This window comes from Mauremys mutica, chromosome 3, assembly GCF_020497125.1.
Source record: "Mauremys mutica isolate MM-2020 ecotype Southern chromosome 3, ASM2049712v1, whole genome shotgun sequence".
NCBI lineage: Eukaryota > Metazoa > Chordata > Testudines > Geoemydidae > Mauremys > Mauremys mutica.
This window is the reverse complement of record NC_059074.1, coordinates 196,501,562-196,529,300: the sequence shown is the minus strand read 5'-3', so window position 1 is coordinate 196,529,300 and position 27,739 is coordinate 196,501,562. Positions and strand designations below refer to the sequence as shown.

The 27,739-nt window shown below is 39.9% G+C and overlaps 1 protein-coding gene across 1 annotated transcript; it reads left to right on the top strand.

Moving 5' to 3' along the window:
- On the top strand, positions 1 to 27,739 carry B3GNT2 (UDP-GlcNAc:betaGal beta-1,3-N-acetylglucosaminyltransferase 2). Its single transcript, XM_045010422.1, has 2 exons — positions 1 to 617; positions 26,007 to 27,739. The coding sequence occupies exon 2, from the start codon at positions 26,016 to 26,018 to the stop codon at positions 27,207 to 27,209; it is 1,194 nt and encodes a 397-aa protein (XP_044866357.1). The 5' UTR covers positions 1 to 617; positions 26,007 to 26,015; the 3' UTR covers positions 27,210 to 27,739.

Below are 27,739 nucleotides of genomic sequence, written 5' to 3'. Positions count from 1 at the left end.
TTCGGAGCGCTGCCTTCCCCAGTCGTTCGCTCTCGCGCCGCCTGCCTCAGTGGCGGGCTGGAGGAGGGGGTCGCGCGCACGCGCGCGCGCGAGGCGGAGCAGCGCGAGGCGGCTGTCAGCAGAGCGCCAGGGCAACAAGTGGGTAATTTTCCCGCCAGCATGTCCCGGCGGCGGCTCCTGCCGTCCTCGAGGCGGGTGCTGCCGACGCCCCCCGCTCTTTGAGATCTCGCCCCGGCCGGTGAGGAGAAGCGGCCGCCGGTGGAGGTGGCCGAGCCACCAGGGACACTCCTGCGAGGGGCGGAGGCGCCTCCGCCCAGCCCAGCCTTCCGTCCCTTTGCCTGGCCGGGACTGGGACCGGGACCATCCCCCCGGGCCCCGCCAGCTCCCCTGAGGAGACTGCTCTGCTCCGCTCCGCTCCCCCCGGCGGTGAGGCGGGGAGATCCGGCCCGCACGCGCCGCGGGGAGCATCGCTGGCCGGCCGGAGCCCCCGCCCTGCCGCAGGGGCTGAGCGCGGCGGCAGGATGGAGCCCGGCTGCTGAGGCCGTGGTGAGAAGCATGGTGGAGCCGGAAAGCGCCACAGGAACAGCCGACGCGGAGCCCAGCTGTTGTCTGGCAAGGTGCGTACGAGGCTGTTTACACTGCAGATCCCGACTCCAGCGCGCCCAGGAGGAAGAGGAGGGGGGCGGGTGAGGGAAATGGGGTCTGACAGGCCCCTGGGTCCGTAGCGATTCGCCGCCCCGCTCCCCCCCGAGCCGCCCGCGGGCAGTTTCAGGCCGAAACGAGGTGCTTTGGGGAGGGGGGAGCGGCTGATACGCAGCTGGCAAGGTGGGGTCCGGGGCTGGCGGGCCGGTGTGAGACCAGAAGTGAAACCACCGCATCGGCTGCGGCAGAAATGCTGTAACAAACTCACCTCCTCGCTGTGGAAAGTTACCTGGAAGCGGCCGACAGGGGTGACATCTGCACCAGCCAATCTAAGTTTTCGTGTTTTACATATTGGGGCGGGGGGATTCTCGGGCCGCCTGAACACTTCTGGGGAAAGCGCAGGCACCAGGATGTGACAGTGATGGGTGTTGTGCAAGGACCTACACGGCCAGATAGAAACTGGGGGCGGGGGCGGGGGACCCCCCTCCCACGCTGGATTTCGTTGGTTGTGACATTGGGGCGTTTCTCACTGCCATAGAAGTCAGCAAGTTGCAGGATGTTAGTTCTCCTCGGTTTTTGTTACCCAAATTAGGTCCTTAAAACAAATTTCTGGTGAGTTGAAGCCTTTAGGCATATAAAATATGCTTCTGTGTATATTGAAAGGAAGAAAAAATGCTACGCTTGGCAGAATTTGTCCTGAATGTATACGTTCCTTAATGAAATCACACGATTTAGTCCTTCTTGAGACATATTGTACTCTGTTAGGAGACATCAGGTTACTTGCTCTGAATGTGGCAGTGCAGCACACAATTCCTTAGTCATCTGGGAAAAATTTATGATGAAAGTTACTCAAGAAACCCTCTAGCTTGACCTCCAGAAAATATTCCACCCTGCTAGAGCTTAATAATTAACTCTGATGTTTGGCTGAGTGATATGGATTGAGGACACACTTGAGTTCATACACTGCTTTTAAACTTAACATTAAAGTTCCTGCCTGATTTTGACTCACTAAAAGTGATTACATTCAGGAAAACTAAAAATCTACATTTAAAAAGGCTGCATGTATTATAATGCTTGCTAAATAGCAATTTTAATATTGCAGTGAAAGAATGAATATAAAACTCCTCTGAAGAAAACTTCTTGAGTAGTTGTTCACAAATATATATATATTTTTTCATTTTAAAGAGACTGTCAACTTGCAGTCTAGTCAGTTTTTAAAAACTAACCTAAAAGTAGTTTCAGGAATTACATTTTCCTCTGTCTTTCCCTGATAATTCTTGTGGTTTCACAATCAAGTTTTCCTGTTTTCAGATTTTTTTTCCTTCTCAGTTGAGAGACCCCCAACAAACAAATGGGAAACTGACTATGTATAGAGGGAAAACAGTTAAATTGATTGTCAAGTATAAGTATCGGGGTAGCCGTGTTAGCCTGTATCCACAAAAACAACAAGGAGTCCAGTGGCACCATAAAGATTAACAGATTTATTTGGGCATAAGCTTTCATGGGTAAAAAACATCTGAAGAAGTGGGGTTTTTACCCACGAAAGCTTATGCCCAAATGAATCTGTTAGTCTTTAAGGTGCCACCGGACTCCTTGTTGTTTTAATTTAAACTGATTGTGACTTGATCCAAAGCCCTTTGATGTCAGTGAAATTTCTTGTAAACTCCTTAAGGTTTAGTAAACTAGAAGTGATGCTTGTAGTAATTGTTTAAATTAGATGAAGTCTGACTTTTTAAAAATGGTGGTGTCCCTTTAATCCAAATATCATAGATAATATGGATGTCTTCCTTCTTAATTCTCCTATGTTTTAATATTGTTTAATTGTGAATAAGCTTAAGACTATTATTGAGGGGCTTTTGGTAGGTAAGGCAAATCCTACTTTTGTACTTGATTCTCTTTAAATATATCATGCTATTACTACCTGCCTATTTATATCTCCTGTGATAAAGTTTCACAATGGAGATGAGTAGGTTTATGAAGCACTGAATGTAGTTAATAATTTTGTATAGCGCCTTTCATCCATAGATCTCAAAGCTCTCTACAAAGGAGTGGAAATATTGTTATCCTCATTTCAGAAAGGGGAAGCTGAGGTATAGAGAGGTGAAGTGACTTGCTGAAGATTGCACAGCAGATCAGTGGTAGAGTAGGAAGTAGGTTGGGTTTCCTGACACCTAGTCAAGGGCTCTGTCCAGTAAGTGGTGCTCAATTTCTCTTGTGTCCTTGTTTGCCTTTGAGAAAGTAAAGGGACTGGCTGTCACAAAAATATTTGATTGATTTCTTTTACTTGCAAGACAAGTAATAGCACCTGAAATCTGTTCTCTCCACTATTGGTGGCAAACTCAGTGCGTATCCGTTGTCTTTTTAAGCACTGATGGTATTCTTGGTGTTGGATAGGACTCAAATATAATGGTAGTCTTTGTTATGGGAAGGTTACAACTAAAGGGATAAGGATAAGACAAGATGCACTAGGCAAACATATTTTTATGTCCCAATCCCACAAATACTTATGCACATACTTAATTTTCCGGTGTTGAGTAGGTCCCATTGATCCCAAAAATTTGTGGGATTGGGGCCTTAAGTTTTTTTGCCTGTTTATCAGAGGCTTGGAAGAAGTGAGTCTAGGAGGGGTTTAACTTAGGTGATTTTAAGAACAATCCCCATGAAAACAAGCTCTGTAGTCAGATCCTCTATCATTTGCAACCTGCTGGTGCAGTTCTACTTGTTGTAGGACTATTTTAGACTATTTGTCACTGACTTTACCACTGAGTCTAGACCCGTTCTGAACAGGGTTAAATGACAGTGGAGAAAATAGGCAACCTACCCTCCCACTCATGTAGTTGAAGATCTCATGGTATGAGATCTTAGGGGAAGAAGGCCAGTGTTCTCAATACCATAGCGGTGTTGTGGTGTCTCCTTTTGAGTAAATATTATGTAGTGGTTTTTGTTATGCAAACTGCTGAGTTCTCTACAGTCATGCTGTATAGCTTCTCAGGTTAGGTTTGCATTACAGATTAAAAAATAAGAGAGCACCATCCCCTAAAGTACTAGTTGTATAGCTGCACACTATAACACCACTCTTTTTAGTCCCCATTTCATTTCAGATTTTCTGCTAGTTTTTCTTAAAATCTAAAATCCTTTCTTAAATTTGTATTATTCTTCAGGATTTTATTTTGAACTGTCACCCTGTTTTCTCTGTTGCTAGATTTAATTTTTGACATCTGCATTTGTCCAGAGTGTGTTGAGAAATCTTTGCTGCTTTAGATGACAGGAGGAGCTTTTACTTCAGCTTTGTGGATCATATCCCAAACACTGCCACATTCCATGTTTTGATGGCACATGACTGTTAATAACACTATAAAACGCAATCCGGGGTGACTGAACTTGATTTTCTAGACCTGCATTTTGCATATTTCAGTCCTACCTTGTGTTATGCTAAGCATTTGATACTGTTGACTACTATTCTTTTATCCTTTTTCGTAAAAATATTTAAGGTCAGGGGTTGGTTTTTCTTTACGTAACTTGAGAGAAACAAAAGACGTACTTTCAAAACATTTGTTTGAAAATTGAATTTTTCTTGAGGATGGTCCTAACAAGAATGATTGCTGGCTTTTTTTAAATTTTTTTTTTAATCAACTATGCAGATATGGTGGTGTAACAGTTTTCATTTAATTCCATCAGAATATTTTTTTTTCAATAGTGGAAACGACATAAGAAACAAATTTAACTGGTGTCTGGTAGTTTGAGCTTTTTAAAATATGCAGTTAGTCTGTGCATTTTTATGTTTACATTTTTGGCTGGCTGTTACTTATAACCTAAAAGTGTAAAGCTGACTTTTTTTTGTTTATTTTTCCTCTCATGTATATGTACAGTGTTTTGTTCAGTTACTTGAGTGCTAACTTTGGAAAGGAAAAAAAAGCAAAATATCTTTGAAAAATCCATAAGATCTTTTAAACAAACAAAAAAAACAGGCTCAGTTTTAATTTTTGTTTCAATCTTTAATACCTCTTTGAAGGAACCCTTGCATAAAACCTTTCTAATTTATTTAACAAAATGTTAGGGTCCTTGTGCTTTGTACACAAGGAATCACTGAATAACTATTGGATATTTTGTACAGTGTAAAATACAGTATTCTCTAGATCTACATTTAAGTGAATGTTGGCTACATAATTAGTAAGAAATGTGTATTTTTCTGGGAAAGAATACAATTAAAATCCACTATAACTTTGTCTGTCAATATACATTTGTTATGTCATATTGTCACCTTATGGGGGATATGTATCATATTTTATCCCTTTCTGCTGTCACTCAGTGATGCAATTTCTATTTGCCTACAAGAAAAGTAGTGGCAGTAAATTGGAATGGAGAAGGAAGAGTGACATTTGGGAACATATTAAGAATTATTTTTTCTCATTTTAGCACAAAACTGACAAGTCATTGACTGCAAATTGGAGTATACACATCTAAGCAGATGTGAGATAGCAATGTTTGGGTCCTCTACTCATAGAAATACTCTCTAGGGATTTTGGGCCTGATCCTGCATCTCTCAAGTCATGGGAGCTTTTCCACTGATTTCAGTGGGTGGGGAATCAGGGACCTTGGGCTTAAAAGAGGCACATAAACCTTCACAATATTCTAGGACATGCGTAATGCAGTGAAAGGGCTGGATCATTAAAATGTACTATGGTGAATTGTGCAAAAGAATGATTGAATAGAAACCTCATGAGAAGCAATTAACATTTAAATAAGAGAGAGAAAAAATCCCAGAGTATGATGGGTATGCTGTTTGGTTTATTTAACACAAAGGGAGAATTGATGAAATCATTTCATCAGATTGGTCAGCAAAAAGATTTGTTTTGTTTTGGAAAAATAATTTTTTTTAGTCTTTTTGTAACTTTAATAGTCAGAACTTGTTGAATTGCTGTTCAGGAAAAAATGTTTATCTGTTAAGGTTTTGTATTGTGAATTGTTGGTGTTTCACTCAAGCTTAACTGAAAACTTGCTCAAAGTAGTAAAACCCATGGCTGTTATTGGTGATACCTTATTTTGTTAACATGAAGGAATCCTTAGGCCTTGTCAAACCACACAAGTTACATCACTTAATTGTACAGGTATCGTTAAAGTAGTACAAACCCCTCCCCGTGTAGAAACAGTTATATTAGCATAAAAGTGATTATACCAATACAGCTTATTCCTTTATGTGACTGAGAATAAACTGTGCTGGTATAAAGGTCTTTTATACTTGTATAACTATGTCCACCCCAACATACCTCTAGCTGAAAATAATTATACTGGTACAAGGTCTGTGTCTCGATCAGGCCTTAGTCTTGCATTAATTATTCACCAACTTCTCACCCCCACTACCACAGCCAAAAAGTCTGTAATTCTAGCTGCAGCATATACTATATTTATAAATAAGAATACTCAAAACCTTTCAAAGTAGATATGTAAACAATCTATTTGAGGCATAAGAAGATATGCCATAAGTTACTTACTATGAAAGGCACATGTATTAGACCAAAACTTGAATACACTTGATGTGTACTTAGTGGGTCATCGGTCACTGATTTTTGCTAATACATATTTCTGATTTTTAAACTGAGATTCTTTAATAAGGCATATGCATTTTATCTGCAGATGAAGGCTTTATGACCCAGCCTGGTGGTTTTGAAATACCAGTGTCAGGAAGAAAACTTCCCCTGAGGTGCTCACCAGAGGGGCTAAACATCAGTTTCTGCAAAATTTAAACAACGAAGGAGAAAAATATCTAACCCTTATGGTTGTAAGGATAATCTTATGAATATGAACTGATGCAGTGCTGCCTTTCTAAATCTGCAGATACCTGTAGCATGCCTGCTGCTGCTGCTCATAAATTTCCTAAGCAGCAAAGTGAAATTGACAAAATTCTAGCAATAGTGAATCTTTATTCAGAATCCTGTACACAGCAGTACATCTGGTATTTATGTTAACATCACTTTGCTGCTGCTTGGAGGGCTAGAGGACAGGAGAAGATAAGCAACTGGAGTTGTTCACAAGTAAGGATCCAAAGAAATAGATGCTGAGGGGAAGGATAGTAGCAGTTAACTAACTTCTCCAAATTTAGGAGTAGAAGTATGGGAAGTGGAAAGCTCCTTCTTCCTTCTGGTAGTCAGTGGATGAACATTTAATATATATCAGAAACCTACTGGTGAGAGGCTGATACCAGGATGCTTTAGGTCGGGGTAACACCCAGATAGGAATGCTAGCACCCTTCTTTTCCAACAGCATTACGGGGGGAGGAGGGCAGGGAGCCTGGATTTCTTACCATGGTGTTGCCCCTAAACCATGTTGGTGGGGGGCATCCCCAACTTTCATGGCAACGTCTGGCTTGTATGTATCAAGTTAATTTTTCAAGCATTGTCCTGGTAGTATTGCTCTGAACATTTGTATGGGACATACATGTGAAATACCTGATCCCCAGCATCTTGCTCCTCAGGTCAGCAAGGCGTGCTCAGGAGAAGTAATCTCAGAGGAATCTGAAAATGTTCTGGATTGCTCAGTGATACCTTCAGCCAGTTAAGCACCTTTCTACACTGCGATTACTGCATTTAGAGGATCCAGTTTCAACACAGTTATCCCCTGACCTGCTTACAACATGGTTCCAATTTGTAATGAAGAATGGATCTTAATTCTGTTGGAAACATCCAAGGCTTTTAGCCTGGCTACGTAAAAGAGATAAAGTCCTGTTTACAGTGCAAATCAGAATTATGTTGAAATGGGGACCTCAGACTTGATTGTAATTGTAGCTTAGATTGGCTTTGAATGGCTCCAAGCAGATTCTTGTCTTGTTCTTTGCCACCAAGATGGTGGCCTTGATATTGAGGGCGGTAGATTGTGGAGGAGGGAAAGTACTGTGGTATGATACAATAGTTTTATTTTAAATTTTACAAACACCTGCTTCGAATGCCTTAGTAGACTTGTGCCCAGATTATTTCCAAGAATATAGAAACGGAGGAAAAACAATTGGTTCTTTTAGATCTTGATTAAATTCAATAATCATAAACTAATCAAACAGATTAGATTATTTTATTTTAAATTGAAAGCAGGGGGAAAAGGGATTAATTTTTACATTTGCTTGTGAATCTAATGTAATGCAGTATAGGCTGTATTCTGCGTGTTTCCAATTTTGGATGTAAAGTACATGAATGGCATTGCTGAGGAGTAGAAAATTTGCTTGCTCCATATTTAAAAATATAACTGGCAATCAAGTAAGTTTTGTTTGAACATGGATTTTTTTCTGTTAGTTTTTGTGTTTGAAATTATCCTAAAGTGCATTTTTGAAGTCTTTGCATTCTTTCCTACGCCCCTCCAACTGTTATACATAATACTGTTAAGACCTTGACCATTTTCTCCTTCACTGAGTTTTATTTGATAAATATGGTTTTTCTTTGTTTTGAAGTTGGAGTTGATGTTAATATTGCTGTTTTTATTTACTTATGCACCAGAATTCAGTGTCAGCACTACTTTGAGAGTAGTGTTTAACTGCAACTGCGGACCACCAAAGGGAAATGCATGATTAAAACAAAGTTTGTTTTTTTTAAATGTCACTAATAACGTGATAGCTTTAGTTGTGGGAGGGGGGAGGAGAGAATTATTTAGATTATTTAGACATTGTTTTAATATCTGATTAAAGTAGGTTAGAGCTTGTAACAAAAGAATGTGGTAGTGTATCTTTTAGACAAATAATGTGTTACTACTTCAGTCTGGCAGCAGAATTTCTTCTTGGCTGATGGCCAAAGTTAAGGTTGTTGCAAGAAATGTGTGTGTGTAATGTGTATCTTTTTTATGGTTAATGGCATACTTCACTATATGTCTGAAAATGCACCTTTAAAAGGCTGTAAATAGTGAGCTTTAAACATTTCAAACTAATCGTAACTATTCATAGTAGGATAGTTTGACTTCATGACTTCCTTAAGTATTTCATAATTTTTTTCTTTAAAGTGAATGCAGAGTATACATGGTATTGGACTGAATGTGTAGGAAACTGTGGCCATGCCTGTACAAGAAAGTTGCAACAACTTAAATTGGTTTTTAAACCAGTGCCAACCTCTTTATTTCTGACAACAAAATTGATGTATGTTAAACCTGGTTTTATCTAAGTAAGAGTGTCCCCACAATTTTTTGCACTATTTTAACCAAGTTCATTTAAACCTTTAATTAAGCTGGTGCAACTTTATGATTTGTCTCACACTCTATTTGGGTAGAAATTTGAAGACAGTTAAATCACAAATACAGCATTGTAAAATGGTTTTTATTAGTTAATTGAAAAAAAAACTTTAAAAGTGATGATACATAAGAAATTATCAAAACATGTGTTATATGACTTATAATAGAAAGAAAGTACTACCTGTAGGTAGTGAATTAAACTGGTTCTTTCTGGTCACCATGTCCTTCAAGATTTTAGTAGAGTTCATCCACTCACACCTATTTTTTATTCTTAGTTTGGAAAAGAAAAACAAGCTTTTCCTGTTTTCTAAACTGCACGTCATTTCTCAACTTTGAATGAATTAGTCATTGAACTGATCTAGTTGAATAAATTGAAATGAAGAAAATATTCTCCTTCGAGTGCTTGTCCATAAGTGCTGTATATACTTGATCATAAGCTGGTTCGTTTATAAGCTGAGCCCCCCCACCCACAAGATGGATAAGTAAAAATGGAAAATGTTTATGACCCATTCATAAACCGACCCTATGATTCAGGGGTCAGCAAACTTTGGCTCCCGGGCCATCAGGATAAGCCACTGGCAGGCCGAGATGGTTTGTTTTCCTTGAGCATCTGCAGGCCCGGAGGTAAACCTAAATAAACAAAGTGTCCCAGCATGCCAGCTGCTTACCCTGACAAGCCGGGACAGCAACTGGTGGGGAAAAGCTGGAGGTCAGGGGAGTAACCCCTGTGACCACCCCCCACATGACCCCACCCCTAGCCCGGGACCCCTGCACTCTCCTCATCCCATCCCTTCCCATCTTATCTGGGGAGGATGTCTCTGGCCTGGCTGGAGCTGCTCCGGCAGGCTGGGCAGCACGGCCGCAGCCTGCTCCGGCGGGCCAGACTAGGCAGTGTGGCCCAGCATTTTCCAGCAGGCTGGGCCGGGCGGTGCAGCCAGTCTGCTCTGGGGGGCGGGGCTGAGCGGCATGGCTGCAGCCTGTTAGCCCCAGAGCTGCAGCTGCTTTGGAGGCTGGGGGAAGAGCAGCATGGCCAGAAGCAGAGAGACTCTGGCCCCGCCTCTTCCCTTCTGGTTCTGCAGCCTGTGCTGCCTCTCCTTGCTCCCTCTGTACCTCTCCCTCTCTATACCCATTCATAAGCCAACCCCCTTTTCTGGTGCTTCCCTTTTTACTTACAAAATTAGCTTATGAACGTGTATATATGGTACATTCCATTACTAGTGTTCATGCTCTTAAGTTTGCAGTGTTTTGGATTTCTGGACATGCACTTTGAGACTCTTCATGCTTCACGTTGAGGGCATATAATGGCGGAGTGCGCTAGCCCTTACTCGGTTCCTCTCCTCTCGGCTTTGAGACTTGAGTGCTCGCTGTCCATGTGACTGCCAGCAACTATTCTAACTGTGTAGTTACTCTAGTTTTTAGTAGTTAGTTTGCCCGTTGGCAAGTTTTTGTTTTGGTGTTTTTAAGCATTCTTATTTCTATTTTAAATGTAGTTTTAGATCTAGAGTGGCCTCTTCCAGGTCTTCTAATTTCAAGTATTGCTGTGTATATCACAGAACAGTGCCCCTGACTGGTGGACCCGTGTCTTGATGGCCTCAAGGAATTGTGTGTCACTGGAAGATGTTCAGTTTGCAAGTTCTTTAACTCACGTACGAGAGAGGATAGGGAATCCTGCCTGCAGATCTTAAAGAATAGATCTTTGAGGCCAGCATCTGACCTAGGATCTTTTAAACACACTTCCTTGTGTGGCCCCTCAGAATCCAAGAGCCTGGGAGCTGAGACTCACCAATACGTCAGTAAAGTCTAAGGAAGTGGGTAAGCCAGGGAAGCATTTTCCCACTAAGAGCTTGAGCAGGGCCTTCCCTTGACACCACTCAGTCTGAGCAGTTGCCATTGAAGTTCAGCTTCATCTGGGCACTGAAGCACCTCTGGCAGGGCTGAGGTAAGGTGGTACTGCCAAAGTCTCCATCATCGGGAAGAAACTCAGCACCTATAGCAGCTCATATAGTAGCATCAACATCAGCACTTCCACAACCTGATCTGGTACTGCTGCCTTCTACGCTGTCTGCTGTACCATCAGCCTCTGCATGGAAGCCTGAACTGGTGCTGAGGGAGAAATCAGAACTGAGACACTTGTGCATCCCTGAGATTTATCGCACTGAAGGACCTCTTAATTCTTCTGGAGTCAGAATCACCCCTCTTACCAACATTGGCAGCTGTGTCAGCACCAAGACATCAAACTTCCTTGGCACTAATGATGCCCATAGCCCTATCCTCTACTTTGAAGGACCTGGCTCCTCCAGTGGAACCGGACTATGCCTCATTAAAAGTCTCTGATGATGATAGAGCCTCAAACATATGCTCTCCTCAAAAGTGGCCACAACATCATCATATATGGGACTGAGGCCTTACTCTAGAGCTAGGTATTGGGACATTCTGTCATCAGAACAAGGGCATTGATTTCTTAGAATCTAGGCACTCTGACCATATCAGCCAGTTCCAGGGTGGCCACTGGGGTCTGTGATAAGTCCAGCGCAGAACTAAGCAATACAAAAGAGACTGTCTACTTCAGCTACAGCATCCAGAGCTGACCCTGTGCCTCCACAACCCCTGTTCAAGACCTCTCCTCTTCAACACCAAGAGGAAGAACCTGAGAAGATAGCTCCCATCTCCACAGGCCATATCCTTATCTTTCCCAGATAAGGCAGTCATCTCTCCAGGTGCCCTTCAAGTGATTTCAGTGGTTAGAAGCTTCTTAAGAAGGTGGTGAAAGCTCTCAGAATATCCATGGAAGAAGTCCAGGAACAAACCAATAAGTTTGTGGATCTGCTCCAGTCCTCACAAGAGAAGATAAGACTCCCTTAGTTGAATTGGTAAGCATTGCTAAGTTACTTTTTTAGTGCTGCAGGAAGATGAATTTGAGAAATATTTGAATATATGGGGGTGGAATTAGAGATGAAGGATGGTCTAATGGTTAAGGAGATTGGTGCATTCTTGGTTGTATGAAAGACTTCTGTGTGACCTGCAAAGTATTTTTTAAAAATTGAGATTTTTCCTTTTTGTTGTAATGCATGAATGTCTGAAAGTGATTTAGTTTTTGTTCAGGGTGAATTAAAAAAAGATTTTAAAAAAATAATCAGTTTTTATTTAAATCGGATTTTTTTAATTTAAATTACGGTAGGTTTTTTCCTCAAAGCCTTTTATAAAAAAAAAATCTAAAGTTTTAATTAAGATACATTAGAACTCAAAGATATCTCATCATGGAATAGGGATTATAAATTCTAATTTTATAGTATGAGACAATACATTCATATAATTAAGGAAAGTTTTGTAAATGAGTTCTAATAGTTCATGGATTAGGGACCCAATCTTATGAGGTTCCAGGGGCTTCTGTATAGATTATTTAGGTTAATGTTTCTATCTACCCTGTGGGACTCATTGCTCAGTCTAGAAGATACCATCAGAGATGCTTAGTTTTGCAGTTCTCAAACTATGGATTTGTTTCCAGAGATAACATGCTTGTTAAGAGCAAAAATGTTTTAAAAAATTAAATTAGAGGTGAGAAATAACAGACCTCAACCCTATTGTCCCTCTGCAAATTTGTGTACACAGAGTCAATCCCTTACCTCTCTCTAAAAGTGGAAAGGTTCAAAAAGTTCAGTGAATAGAAGATTGTTGGGACAAGGAGAAGTCGTCTGGAGATAAATATGAGAAGGGAGGGACAGGCAGTAGAAACAAAAGTGAAACTGTTTGAGCATCATATTCTTGAGGTCTGAGTGTAGCCTTCATTGATTTGAGATCTTCCATACATTCTCTCATTAGAAGGGAAAACCTATAATGGCAGCAGGCTGTAAAAGAGACCCAGTTTGGGAATAAGAACCATTCAAGAAATATGTTTGCTGCTGATGATGATGATTTAAAGAAAGTCACACCAGTGAACTGGTGGAAGTTACTTAAGCACTTGGATTCAGAGACTGTTGAAGTGATCATCTCACTTTTAACAGCAGTAGCTGCTTCTTCTGGTGTAGAAATATTATTTTCTTCCTTTGGACTAATTCATTCCAAATTGAGAAATCATTTGGGACCTGGAAAAGCAGGAAAGCTTGTTTTTTCTTTTCCAGGTTATGAACAAACAGGAAAATGCAGGTGAGATAGCTGCAGAAGCCAATATTTTAAGTTTTTCATGTTGACCTGGCTCACGTAGTCTATTTAATTTTTGTATTTTTAAAAAAAATTCATTTAACTATTTTAGTTAAAACAAAAACAAACCTGATTTTAAAAAACTTGAATGTTTAACTAACTTCAAAAATTCATATGCTTGTTTTGTTAAAATATTATATGTTTGCTGTTGAAGAAAAAAATCCAGAATACATAATGTTGTTTTAGTTAAATAAAACAATTTAAATGTCTGTCTGGTGATGTTCTCCTTCTAATACAGCATGGCAAGAAAATCCTCCAAATATTAACGATTAACCTGTTGAATTGGAGATAGTTCACCTCCCAATGTTTTCATAAATATCTGCTTCAATTATCTATGGTATTTGAAATAACCAAACAGTCATTCATTTTCTGATATAGCTGTAAAACTAATCTGAAAAGGTTTCAAAATAAATCACTTTAAAAATGTATAGTGTGTACCTTCTAAAAATGAAAGCTACATCTGAGTTGTGAAGAATATGTATTTAGGTTATAACAACCAACAAGAATGGACTTTTATGTAGAGATCCATGATTAAATCAGCTGTTCCTGACTAGTGATTTAAATCAAATTGATTTAAATCAAATCCACCCTGTTTTCTTAAACAAAAAGTTTTTATTTCTGTTTACTTTGGAAATCTCACGAATGTCAAGTGTCTTTCTCCATATCTTTGCTGGAGAACTTCTGGGATGGCTCAGGGATGCTTATAGTGACTTCTGATGCTTGAAAGAAGGAATGTGTTTAATCTTGAAGTATTCTTTTATCCAAAGTGATAATTAGGAATTAAAGTTATTTAGGTGTTAATATAAATCTTCCACCGTACACCATATTTCAGTGCTCTCAATCTCTCTGGTCCAGAGCCTATATAGGTATTTTATACAAAGTGAAATGGGTTTAACGGGAGGGCTTGAGAGAGAGGCCTACCCCAAAATAGCCTATATAGTTTGATGGTTAAGACACTCATCTTTGAGGGGAGAGACCTGCATTCCGTCCCTTTTCCAGAAAAGGAATTTTAACCTGGGTTTCCCATATCCCAGGTGAGTGCCCTATGATTGGGATATTTGGTATGAGGGGGCACCTTCTCTTCCAGTTTTGTGAATCTAGCCCAACATCTCCTTTGCTTTTATTGAGAGAGGTTAAAAATGCCCAGAAACAGAAAGTTTAATTTGATCCAAAATGTAACTTTTATCTTCATTTGATTACTAAAAAATCTTTATTTTTGATTCAGGTCAAACTGGATTCTTTTTGTTGTTTTTTATACAGCTACCAGTAAACTTCAAGGTCAGTGATACTTGAGCTGGGCAATAAAACACTTCTTCTGTTAATGTTACAGAAAGCATGCTGAGTGTAATCATATAATGGAATAACTTAGATATGGACGTTTAACTTAAAATAAAAAAAAATTATTTTATTTTTTTGGAGAGGACTGGGGTAAATCTCCATTGTTATCCCTTCCTTGATGAAGTTGGTAGGTATAGCTAAAATCCAAGTAATGGTTTCTTCCTTAAATGTCTGGTTAGTTAATTTTACTCTGGATCTTTGACCCCACCATCCCTTCGGATTCTATGCATCTGTGGGTTTCCCCTCTCTTACTTCTTAAGATGGTCTTCTTGAATCTCCATCTCTTCATATATTATTCTCCAAACGGGCTACATTATGGTGACACCCCAGCTGAAGTACCCAAGAGTTTTGCCTATAAAATGTCAGAAAAGATGAGCTATGATAAAAATCAATTTTATAAATCTTGGTCGGGATTCCTCTAAGATTTTAGTACAGAATGGACTGAGAATTTAAATACTAACGGTACAGGGAAGTGATGGTACCAGAGTAAGACACTCCTTACATTGTCCTTTTGGTGGCCCTTCTCACTGATTTATGGAAGAGCATTGTGTTCCAAAGGGAGTAGTGTTCCATTCTCATCAGTGGAGGGATAGATGCATAAGCTGTTTTTTGTGGAAGAAGACAGATGTTTCTGCAGATGTCTTCCTGTCTTTGGAGGAGAATCGGAGTGCCCCAAACCAAATCTGAGAAGGCTAAAATGAGTGTGGTGAGAAAGAAATGAACACGTGAGAATACTAAAAGTAGTGTGTTAATCAATGAAAAATGCATAATATCCAAAGGGCAAATTAGTAAAACTAATTTCCTGTCCACATACAGAAGTTGAACTGATTTAACGTAAGTCATTTTTTAAATCCATTTTAGTTAAATCACAGTAGGCCCTTGAATGGACACTTAAATTGTTTTACGTTTAGTTGTACTGATTGAGCTTAATTAAGCTAGATCAGTGTAAGTCGCATTTCTCATCTAACAACACTCTCCTGTCAGTGGCTTGGACATAAATACCTATAAACTACATCCAGAATAGAGATCCCCAGCAGAGGTATAAAAACAAATGTATCTATCGATATTTGCACTGGGTTACAACTGTAAAATACTTTCAAAATAATATGCATTAGAAATAAGACACACTCATTTTGTACTGAATACCTTGCTTGAGTATTGGGAAATGAATAATATAAACAAAAATTACTTTTTTCCTACTCAACCATGTACATTCCAGACAAGTAAAGAATGAGTCCTCAGACAACATCTCACCATTTGCCCTAGTTTTCCATGGGCACTGGTCAGGCTGAGTAATAAAGTTTAGGTGCTAAGAATATATGAATATACAATCCTTAATATACTTTCAGGCATCATGCTATGAGGTTCTAAATAATCCAGAAAACAATAGCATAGTATACATTGAAGGGACACTTTTCATCTTCAGCACTGGTTTTAGTCTTGCTCGTCTGATTTCTAAAGGTAAAATAGTAATGGTGAAAAGGACAAGAAGGGTTAGAAACATTGGGAGCAGATTCTATGTGGGAAGGGATTCAAGTTATGTGTGTCCTTTACATTGTAAATGTGTGTCTGGGGAGGATAAGATTAATTGCCAACAGGAAGAACTTTCATTTTCGAGAAAAAAGAGGAACTCTGCTTTAATTCTGCTAGATTGTACACTAGTACGTATGAGTTAGGATGTCTGTCCAGAGAGGTGAATCTTCTAGGAGAAATTGAAATTACAGATGAAAAACTAATTTTGCCTCCCCAACCCCCTTAAAATTCTGTCCTTAGCATTTCATTTTTACATTGTTTTCCCGCTGACTTCTAATTTCTGATTCCACTTTGGATGATACTACTTTGTATTGCACCAACTCTTGAAGTTTTTTGGCTTGCTTTTTTTAAAACTAGGATCCTGGCTAGATCACTGCTTCCTAATAAATATTTCAAAGGTGAGAACTATTGGCTAGGTATGTGGTGTAATGTAGAACATTTTATAGAGTATTGGGCTTTTTTCCACAGGGGAGAGGGGCTACATAGTTTGGATAGTCACCAACTTAATAGTAGGGTAACCAGTCATTGTGATAGACTTGCTAGAGTAGTCAAGTGTTTAATTTACAACAAAAGGGGAGTGTATTAAGGGGTAAACACAGTTCAAACTTAACCATATAACTCAGAATCAAGGTGTAATGAACTTAATGATTCAGGGTATTGAACAACTTACTGAAGAATGAGGTAGATTCTATATCACTTGAAATCTTTAAATCAAGCAGTTCTGCAGGTTAAACCACAGCTTATTAGACTGCTGAAGTAATTAGTTGGTGAAATGTTATGTGATGAGGTAGGAGGTCAAACTAGTTGATTTCAGTGGTTGGTTCAGGCCTTAAAAATCTATAAAAATTAAGTCCTTTTTCTCTCATTGCAGATTCCACAGTCACTCTACCTAATTCAGAACTTAATGTAACTCTTCTCCCAAACTATGCCTTTTTTATACCTCCCTTGTCTACAAGTTTGCTTATCACCATTTTAAAATATTGCTGAAGTACATCCTTACCTTGAACAAAAAAAAGTTTGTTGAAAACCTTAATTCCTTCCTAGAGTACTGTGGTTTCTGTAGTTTCTTGAAATTTGGAAACAGGCATTTAGGTAATCAAAAATGCTGTGGCCAGGTTTCTGACAATTGTCTCGTTTTCCTCCTCTTTCTATTTTGAAGTTTTCAAAGCTCTGCCTCTGAATTGGGGTCATGGGTTATAACTACCCTCCTATCAACTTAGGTTTAGATGTTTTTCCATTTAGTCTCACAGGTCTTAGTACAGCCAGTATTCCTCTTTTTTCCCCCCTCAACTCACTGCCTTCACAGTGCTCCCAGCCCAAAGAGAGAGGAATATAGTTCAGTACCAAACTTAAATGTACTGCCACTAAGCTATTATGGTAGCCGTTTCTCTTCTGTATTCTCCTTCTTCCCCAACCCCTTTTTTGCCGCCCTACTTACCCCTACTGTGCACCCTCAGCAGCAGATTGTATCTGTTTCTGCATGTGGTTCTTCCCTTATGAAACCGAAAAAAGAAGCTTGAAATTGATGATTCAGTCACTGCTCCTGTTGGGTCATACAGAAACTCCAGAATCCAGGCACAGACACAGGCCTTATCAACCCATGGACTTGCGCTATTTTAACTAAAGTGTTTTCAAAACAGTTTAAACTTTAGCTAAACAGATGGAAATTTGTGTCTACACCAGTCCTTGACTACTTCTGAAAGAATATAATCTACTTTTTTCTTTTTTTTTTTGCAGCTGGGAGCAGGGATCATTCTTATTTCTTCTGAGGTGCTATCTACACTTTTCACTGGCAAAGGTACACTGGTGTAGATCCCTAGTGTATGTATCTTTTTATACCAGTGCAACAGGGCTGGTGCATTTTTCCTTGATTTGAAACAGTGGTAGATGTGTCTAGGTTGTAGGTTTGCACTGATGCAACTATATCAGTGTAGCTACACTGGTGTAAAAATATCCAGTGTAGACTAAGACTGAGTCAGAAGCACCCTGGCTTCCTCTGGGCTTACTTCTTGTTCTTCAGTTCTTATAATAGATTCTAAGGACAGAAAAGACCATTATGGTCATCTAGTCTGAATGGCAAAGGTTTTCCATGATACTAACTCCTCCTCTTCCTCACTAGCTCTAGTTAAAACCTCTTCAGTAAAATCTGTCCACATGACCTGCTCAGATTGCTACTACTTAAGTATAAGTCGCAAAAAACACTGTTTTAATACATTTTATGCTGCTGGAGCTGTTGCTGCTGGCAAGCTGCCCGAACTCAAAATTCACACCACTAGCATTTTGGTCAGTCAGTGCAACATCAACAGACCAGATGGAAAACAAGAGTGGTCTTAAGACACAGCTGTGCCTGTTTACACAATGGAAAAACATATGTGATGGACTGTGTTACTGGTTTTGGAGTTGTAAATCCAGTTCCCCTGCTTGGCTGGCAACCTTACGTCATCTTATGTCCTCAAGCATGAAGTTTTAAAATTGTAAAGTCTAACTGCAGTTGCTATCTTTTATGAAATTTACGGAGTTACTTGTCAAAATTATAATCCTTCAGCAATGAGTTCTACTGACTTATCCTTTAAAAGAACATTTTCTTCTTCCATTTTAAATTTCTTTCCTTTTTAGTTTGAGTGACTCAGTATATAGTTGCTATCCTGTATAGTGAATAATACAAGAGTTCAAATGGCTCTTCCTTCTGCCTACTAAAACCACTTTTTTAAGAAATATAATGTACTCAAGAGTTAATTGCTGTAGTTTAAAAAAAATTGGTGATCTGTTTCTGTCTTGCAAGCCATTAACTTATTAATCATACTATATATATAAATTATAGTTAGAAACTACGAAAAAGCAGTATGTTCATAAAATTTTAATTAAAAAAATTCCAGTTTCCTTTATTAGATCTTTATTACTCAACAAAATATTTCACACAACTTGCACTGTTGCATGGAGCTCTGCTTTTAAAAGTGGCTTATACTTATCCCACAATGAAGTATAACTGAATCTGTTTTGTCAATAGTGATCGCTGCTGGTGCCTGCCGTCCTTAGACTAGTCTCTTCAGCAACAGTAGTATAACAATAATTAAAATACATTGAAGTCAAAGGAAACACAGTATAGGAATAAATAGTCAGTTTTTGCACTGGAGAGAGGTAAGCAGTGGGGTCCCCCAAAAACCTGTACTGGGATCTGTGCTCTTTAGTGTATTCATTTAATCATGTGGAAAAGGAATGAACAGTGAAGTGGCCAAGTTTGCACATGATATAGAATTATTCAAGATAAGTTCAAAGCTGGCTGCAAAGAGTTACAGAGGGATCTCACAAAATGGGGTGACTGGATAGCAAAATGGTAGATGAAATTCAATGATGGTAAGTACAAAGTAATGCAGTTTGGAAAACAATCTCCATTTTTATATATATATAAAAAGGGTTCTAAATTATCTGTTACCACTCAAGAAAAAGATCTTGGAGTCACCACGGATAGATAACTGAAAACTTCAGCTCAATGTACAGCAGCAGCCAAAAAGACTTAACAGAATGTTAGCAACTATTAGGAAAGGGACAGAAAATAAGACAGAAGATATAATGCCACTATATAAATCCATGGTTTTAGAGGTGCAGACTCACCCCTGCGGCGCCTCCTGCTGGTCTGTTCCAGGATTTAGCTCGTTCCTGCTCCGGAGCGCCCTCTGCAGGCCAGTGATCCGTCTTACCTGTGGCCCCATGTCCCTCCCAGGACCTCGGTGCCCTGTTTACCTGGAGTGCTGCCCCCTGGCAGTAACACCTTTCAGCGTCAGGGTCTCCCCCTCCCAGGGGAACCCCCACCCATGATCCCCACCTTGCCTCAGTCTATGGCTACTGCCAGTCATTGATTTTCAGCGGCACTCACATTGCCCAGGTCCTGGCCACCCATCCGGGAGCTCTGCATTTTAATTTAATTTTAAATAAAGCTTCTTAAACATTTTAAAAACCTTATTTACTTTACATACAACAATAGTTTAGTTATATATTATAGACTTATAGAAAGAGACCTTCTAAAAACGTTAAAATTATTACTGGCACGCGAAACCTTAAATTAGAGTGAATAAATGAAGATCGGCACAGCACTTCTGAAAGGTTGCCGACCCCTGGTCTAGCCCCCAGGCCCTGGGGCAGACTGCAGTATCAGCCTACTCATCACTGGCAAGGTTGGGTTTGGACCTGCTGCCCTCTGCAACCCCCAGTACCTGTTTGCCTTCTGCTAGGCTGCAGCCTGGGGCTTTCCAGGCTAGAGCTCCCTGGCTCCTCTGCCTTTCCCCAGCCCTGCTTCACTCAGGTGCCCTGTGTCTAGCTCCCTGCAGCCAGGCCCTTCTCCCTCTACACGCAGAGAGAGACTGCCTGGTCCTCTGGCTCACAGCCTTTTATGGGGGCCAGCTGGGCCTGATTGGGGCATGGCCCCAGCTGAGCCTACTTTCCTCCAATCGGCCCAGGCTTCTTGCCCCACCCACAGCCCTCTTCTGGGCTGTTTCAAGCCCCGCAGGCCAGGAGCGGGTAATCACTCCGCTACACAGGTATGCACATATCTTGAATACTGTGTCTATTTCTCTTCACCCCATCTCAAAAAAGATAGTGGAACTGTAAAAGGTTCAGAGAAGGACAACAAAGGTTATCAGAGGTATGAAACAGCTTTGTATACAAGGAGAGACCAAAAAAATTAGGGCTGTTCAGCTTAGAAAAGAGGTGTGTGTGTGATCGAGAGAGAGAGAAAGAGATAGCGGTCTATAAAATCATGAATGGTGTGGAAAAGGTGAATGCGGATGTGTTATTTACACTTTCCAACAATAGAAAAAACAGGGGTCACTTGAAATTAATAGGCAGCAGGTTTAATAGAAACAAGAGGAAGTACTTTTTCACACAATGCACAGTCAACCTGTGAAACTCTGCCATGTGATGTGGTGGTGGGAAAAAGAATAACTGGGTTCAAAAAAGAACTAGATAAGTTCATGGAGGATAGACCCAACAATGGCTATTAGCCAAGATAGTCAGGGATGCAACCCCATGCTTGGGGCACCCAGAAACCTCTGACTTCTAAAAGCCAGGAGTGGAAGACATGGGTGGATCATTCCAAAATTGCCCTGTTCTGTACAATCTCTCTCACACTCTTGTACTAGCCACTGTCAGAGATAGGATACTGGGCTACACAGACCATTGATCTAACTCAGTCTGGCAGTTCTTATGAAATTTGCTGATGTGAATATAGATGGGGCCAGCAATACTGACTATTAAGATTGACCAACATTTCCCATTATAAGACCCTTTTTCAGTTGCTTACCGTGTTGCCAGACTTTAACCAGTTGGGCAGAAATTATCCATGTTTGGTGTCTATCTTGGCTGACTGTTTTTGGGAAGTGTCAGCCAAAACAATTTGGCCATTTCTAAGAACGAGGCTGGGGAAAATATGTTTTGTAATGCTAAAATTCTGGTGACCTTTTCTTTGAGAAGCTCTAGCCCTGCTTTGGAGCAGGGACTTTGTGTCAAGGATGTACCGTTTGCTGTTCCTGTGAAAATCCATAATTTTTTTGGCTAAGTTAAGACTTTGGGGGAAAAAATTGTAGTTCACACATGCTTAATAAAGCACACTTCCTTTCTGAGCCTGAGTTTTCACCATTTATCTGCTGTCAGCAAATATCTGTAAAACCCACTGACAAAGTGTGCCATCTCCCTCTAGTGCTGGTCTACATGGCAATAATAGATTGTTATCCTCTTATCAGTTACTCTCTTAGCTCAAGTGGCAAAGGTCTGTGGTAGCATTTCTAGAGGTTCCAACTCTGCTGATGGACAATTGTGTGTGTTAATATGATGCTACATGATGGAATCTGTTTAAACGATTTACTTTATTGAAATACTAGGAAATTAAATACCAAAAAATTACATTAAAAGAACATTATGATTGCAAAGACAAACACGCAAGCACTTAAAAGTTAGGGAATACCAGAATTAAGGTTTTCTGTGTAACTTTAATTCACTCCTCTTGTGCGTAGATATTATGATGAAGTCTTTAATTACATGATGGCTTATTATTTTTTGTCAACAGGACCCCACCTCAATCAGTGCACAAGATGGACCTGCTCTAGAGCTGAATCATGGTTGTGTAGTGAATAGAGCTGTGCAGGAACTGGAATTTCCATCCCTTGGAAAAGTCACATTTATTAAATGGACTTGAGTTTGATTTAGAACGAAATGTCAGAAATGAGAAATTTTCTACAGAACAGAAACTTTCTTGAAAAATTCAGTTTCAGAAAAAAACAGAATTAAAAAAAAAAAAATTCTGGACCAGCTAATCACCTAGCTCCCTGGCAAACTGGCTGAAGAGCCCGGCAATCTGGGGAGCCAGCCACCTGGGGATCTGGCTGCCTTGCTTCCTGGGGAAGCCAGACAGCTTGGAAAGCTGAGTAGCCTGGCATCCTGCTCACTGGGGAGCTTGCCAAGTGGGCAGTCTGGGAAGTCTTGAATGTCTGCTGGGTGGACTGCTGGAAGGGTGGGGAGCTGCCTAGTTCCTATTGAAACTTTCAACAGAATCAGCACATTCCCATGGAACATTTAGGTTCTGTCTAGTCAGTGTTTCCAGTGAAAAACTTCCATCAGAAAATTTTCAGCCACCTCTGGTAGTGACAGAGGCTTTAGGATCCCTGTCTTATTTTTTTTGAAGAAGTTGAGAAGTTTGTAATGAATGAGGGAAAATATTGCAGGAAGTGAAAGGATGGTCTAATAGTTAAAGTTGTGAAATGCCACCCTGGAAGATTGGATTCTATCCTTCCCTACCTCTGCCATAGAGTTCTTGTGTGGCACTGGGCAAGTCACTTAAACCAGACTTTGTACATGTGGTCGCCAGTTGTGTGTGCCTCACTTTGTGGATGCCCAACTTGAGACCATAGATTCTGATTTGCAGAAGTGCTGACCTTTCACAGGGCTTATCTACACGGACAATTTATAGCACTGCAACTTTCTCGCTCAGGGGTGTGAAAAAACACCCCCCTGAGTGCAGCAAGTTTCAGCGCTGTAAAGCACCACTGTAAACAGTGCACCAGCGCTGGGAGCCGCGCCTCTTGTGGAGGTGGGTTGTTTTTTTTTTAGAGTGCTGGGAGAACTCTGCTGTGACGACGCATATTAAAGCACTGCCGGTGTACACCAGCCCACAGCTGCAATGAAGTACTCTGCAAAATCTGATCCTAGGCTTCTCAAATTGGGCACCCAAAATTAGTAGTCACTTTTGACCTTAATCTCTCTGTGCCTTAATTCCTCATTTGTAAAATGGGAATATCATCACCCCCATAGCCATACCTGGTGGGTGTTGTGAAAATAAATTCATTAATGCTTTTGAAGCACTCTGATACTATAATGAAGAGCACCATAGCAAAAGCCCATGAAGAAATCAAGAATTCTGTCTTCGGAGTAGGGTTTGAACTGTGTGGGGCCGCACATTGAATGAGGAGAAAACAAAATATTGAAAAGGTTCTCATTGAGATCATTGTCCATCCTGTGCACTGAATGAGGCAGGAGTCCTATGAGGGGAAAAAATAGTATTCAGTAAAATAATTCAAGACTGTGTCGTGCTGTATACACACACAAGGGGGGAAAATTAAAGTCACACAGGCCCAGCCCTGAAAATTGTTATGGTGAGCAGGTTTGAATAGTAAATGCTGTGAGTTTTCCCTTTGTTTTCAAGAGTGTTTTGACTTTCTGTGCTTATCCTATTTTAATCCTATAATTTTTCACTTACATTTTATGTGCAGCAAGAGTGAAATGTTCAAAGGAGAATATAAGTTGCTTACCATCCACCTTTAGATTTTTTTTTCCTTCTAATTTGGTTCTCAGTCTTCCAGTTTTTCAGCTGTCTGATTTAGTTATCCAAAATGCAGTTACCCTTTCATCTCTGAAACACATTTTTGCACTTCCTTATAGTGCTCATTTATTTGTCATGTCTGTTTTGGTTTCCATATTGTCAATCTTTGAGTCCCAAGCAGTTATTATATTAGTGGTAACTTGTGCTACAACTTCCCAGGCCATATTGGAGGATAAATTATTTGTCCTCAGTGGTCTCTAGCACAGTTTTGGTGTTTTTTTTGTTTTTTTAATACCTCATCTCTTTTGGATTTTATGTGCCTCAGTGTAATCCAGCAGTTCTCAAACTGTGGGTTGGGACCCCAAAGTGGGTCGCAACCTCATTTTAGAGGAGTTGCCAGGGCTGGCATTAGACTGGCTGGAGCCAAGGGCTGAAGCTGAAGCCTGCGTCCTGCCTCCCAGGGCCAAAGCTGAAGTACAAGTCCCACCGCCTGGCCAACACATTCAAAGCTTACAAAGTATTTGCTTCATTTCATATGATAGATGAAAATATGTGCTTGGAAACAATATTATGTGATGGTAGACTATTGTTTTAAGTCTCCTGCCAGAGGAGGAAAGAAAACTGTTTAGTAGGTACCGTGTCTTTAAGAAAGAGAAAAAAATCTTCTTGACAGCCTTGTTAAGATCTGTTCTATGGCTTCTCTTGTCTGACTCTGGTGCTCCCACTGGGGAGGGGGATAGGAAGGGACATGGCAGGTCTCTCTCCCCCATTGGCTGCTGCTAGCTTGGGTGTCCTTGTTAGCTCTTTAGAAAATGAAAGAAACACTAGTTTTCTAAAATTTTTGGTGTATAATTTGATATGGTCTTATGTTTTGGGTAATGTCCTACTTATGTTGGTGTCTCTTTAGAATTTTCATGTAGTTTGCATAATGTGGGTATTGTTAGGTAGGGGTTTGTGTGTGTTTGTGTATATTACACAAGTCCTTAATAGAGTTGACAAGCTGTTGCTGCAAGGTTTATAATGTACATTAACTCATTATTTTGTCTAATTTTTTTTATAGGACTACAGAAAAAAAATTGAATTAGTTTGGGTTCAATTATAGAATCCATAGGGCTCTTACTATTTATCAGAGGCTAGTCTAAAAGATATGTTTGAGGGAAAGGAGGGAGTACTAGTGAGTTTAGGGACATCATCCTGATGAGAAGCTTAGCTTACAGCATAGGGAAGGCACAGGAATTCCAACCAGCTTTATAGTTACTTCTCATCTTTCATTTCAGCCTCTCATATCTGAGAAACTCAAAGCTTTCATTCCCATAATTGTCTAGCTACTAGAAGGAAGAGGGATCAATTTCTCTTCTTCTCAAGAGCTTCGGGGAGGAGGGAGGGGGGGAAGAAGAGTAGTAAATCCTCCCTAGTAAGGAGGGTTTTAGTTACTTTCCCTACCCTTCTGCTTGCCACACTAGGAAAGTGGCTTCCTATACTGCCCCTCCTTTATTCTTTTTAGTAGTCCTTCTCTCCTACAGATTACTCTAGTACTACCTTCTGGTACAACTCATTTTCTTCCCCAACAGGAGAATGAAATTCAAAATTATAAACAAGGTTCACTGCTGCCTACACAGAGCTGAATAGCAGCTTTGAAACTGGCCAAGCTTGTCAATTTCACTTGGCTTCTGCTTGGGAAAGCTAGGGGCAGTGACAAACTGTAGACTCAAAAATTGAGCTCTGCAGCCGTTCATATTTGGAAGGATGTGACAACCATAATGGGTAGAGACTTAATTAAAAAAAAGACAAAAAAACAAAAATAAACAACCCCCACCGTATTCTCTCAAACCAACCCAGCCTTAGGCTCCCCTTATTACCAAGGAAAAGCTTACCAACTGCTGAGGGCAAATGGGTTTTCAAGCCTTCATTATTGTATAGTCAAACATTTTATCTAATGTAAATCTTTTGGAAAGAGATCACTTGCTAATAATTTATATGCATGGTCAAATGCTTTATTCTGCTTTAGAAATTCAAGCAAAACTTTCCATCATTGCTTGTTCTGTTGATTGACAAACTTTCCATTTCTAATGGGACCGAAACCCCTGTAGCTGCAAGAAAGAGTTTGTATATTAGAGGGTGACAAATTCATTTTTCATTTTCAGTGTGTAAATGTCAACCAAGGTTTGCTGACTTTTGTACACTTTGAGGTTTAGAAGTGGTCAAAAAAACCTCTTGTATGCATATGAAATTAGAAATCTGTTGGGGAAAAGTTTGAATAAAATCTAACTGTCATTTTTCTTTTCAGATATGAGAAATGAGTGTTGGACGCAGAAGACTAAGGCTGCTGGGAATTCTGATGATGGTAAACTTTTTTATTTATGTGATTGTGGAAGTCTCCAAAAGTGGTGGTCAAGAGAAGAATACAAAAGGACAGGTTATAATACCCAGCAGCAAATTCTGGAGGAAATACACTCCTCACAAGGCCTATTGGAACAAACAGCAACAGAAGCTGGAATTCTCGTACAACCCCATTTTGACCTTGCTTTCCAATATGACTGTGGAAGAAACCTTAATTTCTAATATTAGTGTTCTGGTTTCCTGTGACCCTGATCCATCAGTAACTTCAGAGGTTAATGACTTTGCAAAGTTGCCAGACAGATTTAAAGACTTCCTGCTTTATTTAAGATGTAGAAATTATTCATTATTAGTGGATCAACCAAACAAGTGCAAACATAAACCTTTCCTGCTGCTGGCTATTAAGTCACTTATACCACACTTTGATAGAAGGCAAGCAATTAGGGAATCTTGGGGTAAAGAAATAAAATCAGGGGATGTAACAGTTGTAAGGGTCTTTTTGTTGGGACAGACCCCTCCAGAAGATAACTTTCCTGACCTTTCAGACATGTTGAAATTTGAGAGTCAAACCCACCAAGACATTCTTCTTTGGAACTACAGAGACACTTTCTTCAACTTGACTCTGAAAGAGGTGCTGTTTCTTAAATGGGTCAGCAGCACGTGTCCAGATGCCCAGTTTATTTTTAAGGGGGATGATGATGTTTTTGTGAATACCCATCAGATCCTGGATTACTTGAAGAGTTTATCAAAGGACAAAGCCAAAGACTTATTTATAGGTGATGTGATCAAAGATGCTGGACCTCATCGAGAGAAAAAATTAAAGTACTACATTCCAGAAAGTGTTTATGAAGGTTCTTATCCTCCATATGCAGGAGGTGGTGGGTTTCTGTACTCTGGTGATCTGGCATTAAGACTGAACAATGCATCTGACCAGGTCCTCCTCTATCCTATTGATGACGTTTATACTGGAATGTGCCTTCAGAAACTTGGGCTTGCTCCGGAAAAACACAAAGGCTTCAAAACATTTGATATTGAAGAGAAACACAGGAATAACATATGTTCCTACACAAACTTAATGTTAGTACATAGCAGAAAACCTCAAGAAATGATTAAGATTTGGACACGCTTGCAGGATCCACACTTAAATTGTTAAATGTTTAAAGTAACATGCGGAAGTGTCTTCAATTTATTTTCCAAGATTGGGTCTAATTTCTTCACTGAACCATTAAAATTCCCCTTCGTTTTCACTTAATGGTTTTTAAAGTTACTTCTCTTAAAAATCATTAGCTAGAAACATTTGTCCAGTACTTCTAAAAGTAAATATAATACTAGAATAACAAATTTCTGGGAGTATGGCATGAAGACTTAGTCCTAATCTTTCCACTGCCCTAGCAGTTATTATGTTTTACTATTTCATCTACAAATTTTAAAATAGACTTCAGAAGTTATAACTAAAAATTCTTCATTGATTCATGGTTAGCTATCCACCATAATGTTGAAAGCATGGATTGCCCACTTTTCATTGCTAGTGTATCTTGTTTGTGGTGGTAGAAACTGTAAAACACTGACTTTTTTTTCCTAAGAAAACTTGTCTGTGTGAAATAGCTTTTGTAACTTAAACATTCAGAAATTGGGAAAGTCGAATTTTTACACAAAGTAAAAAAAAAAAAACTTTAAAAATTA

Coding starts and splice junctions, on each gene's coding strand:
- B3GNT2 (XM_045010422.1), top strand. CDS start 26,016: ATGAGTGTTGGACGCAGAAGACTAAGGCTGCTGGGAATTCTGATGATG.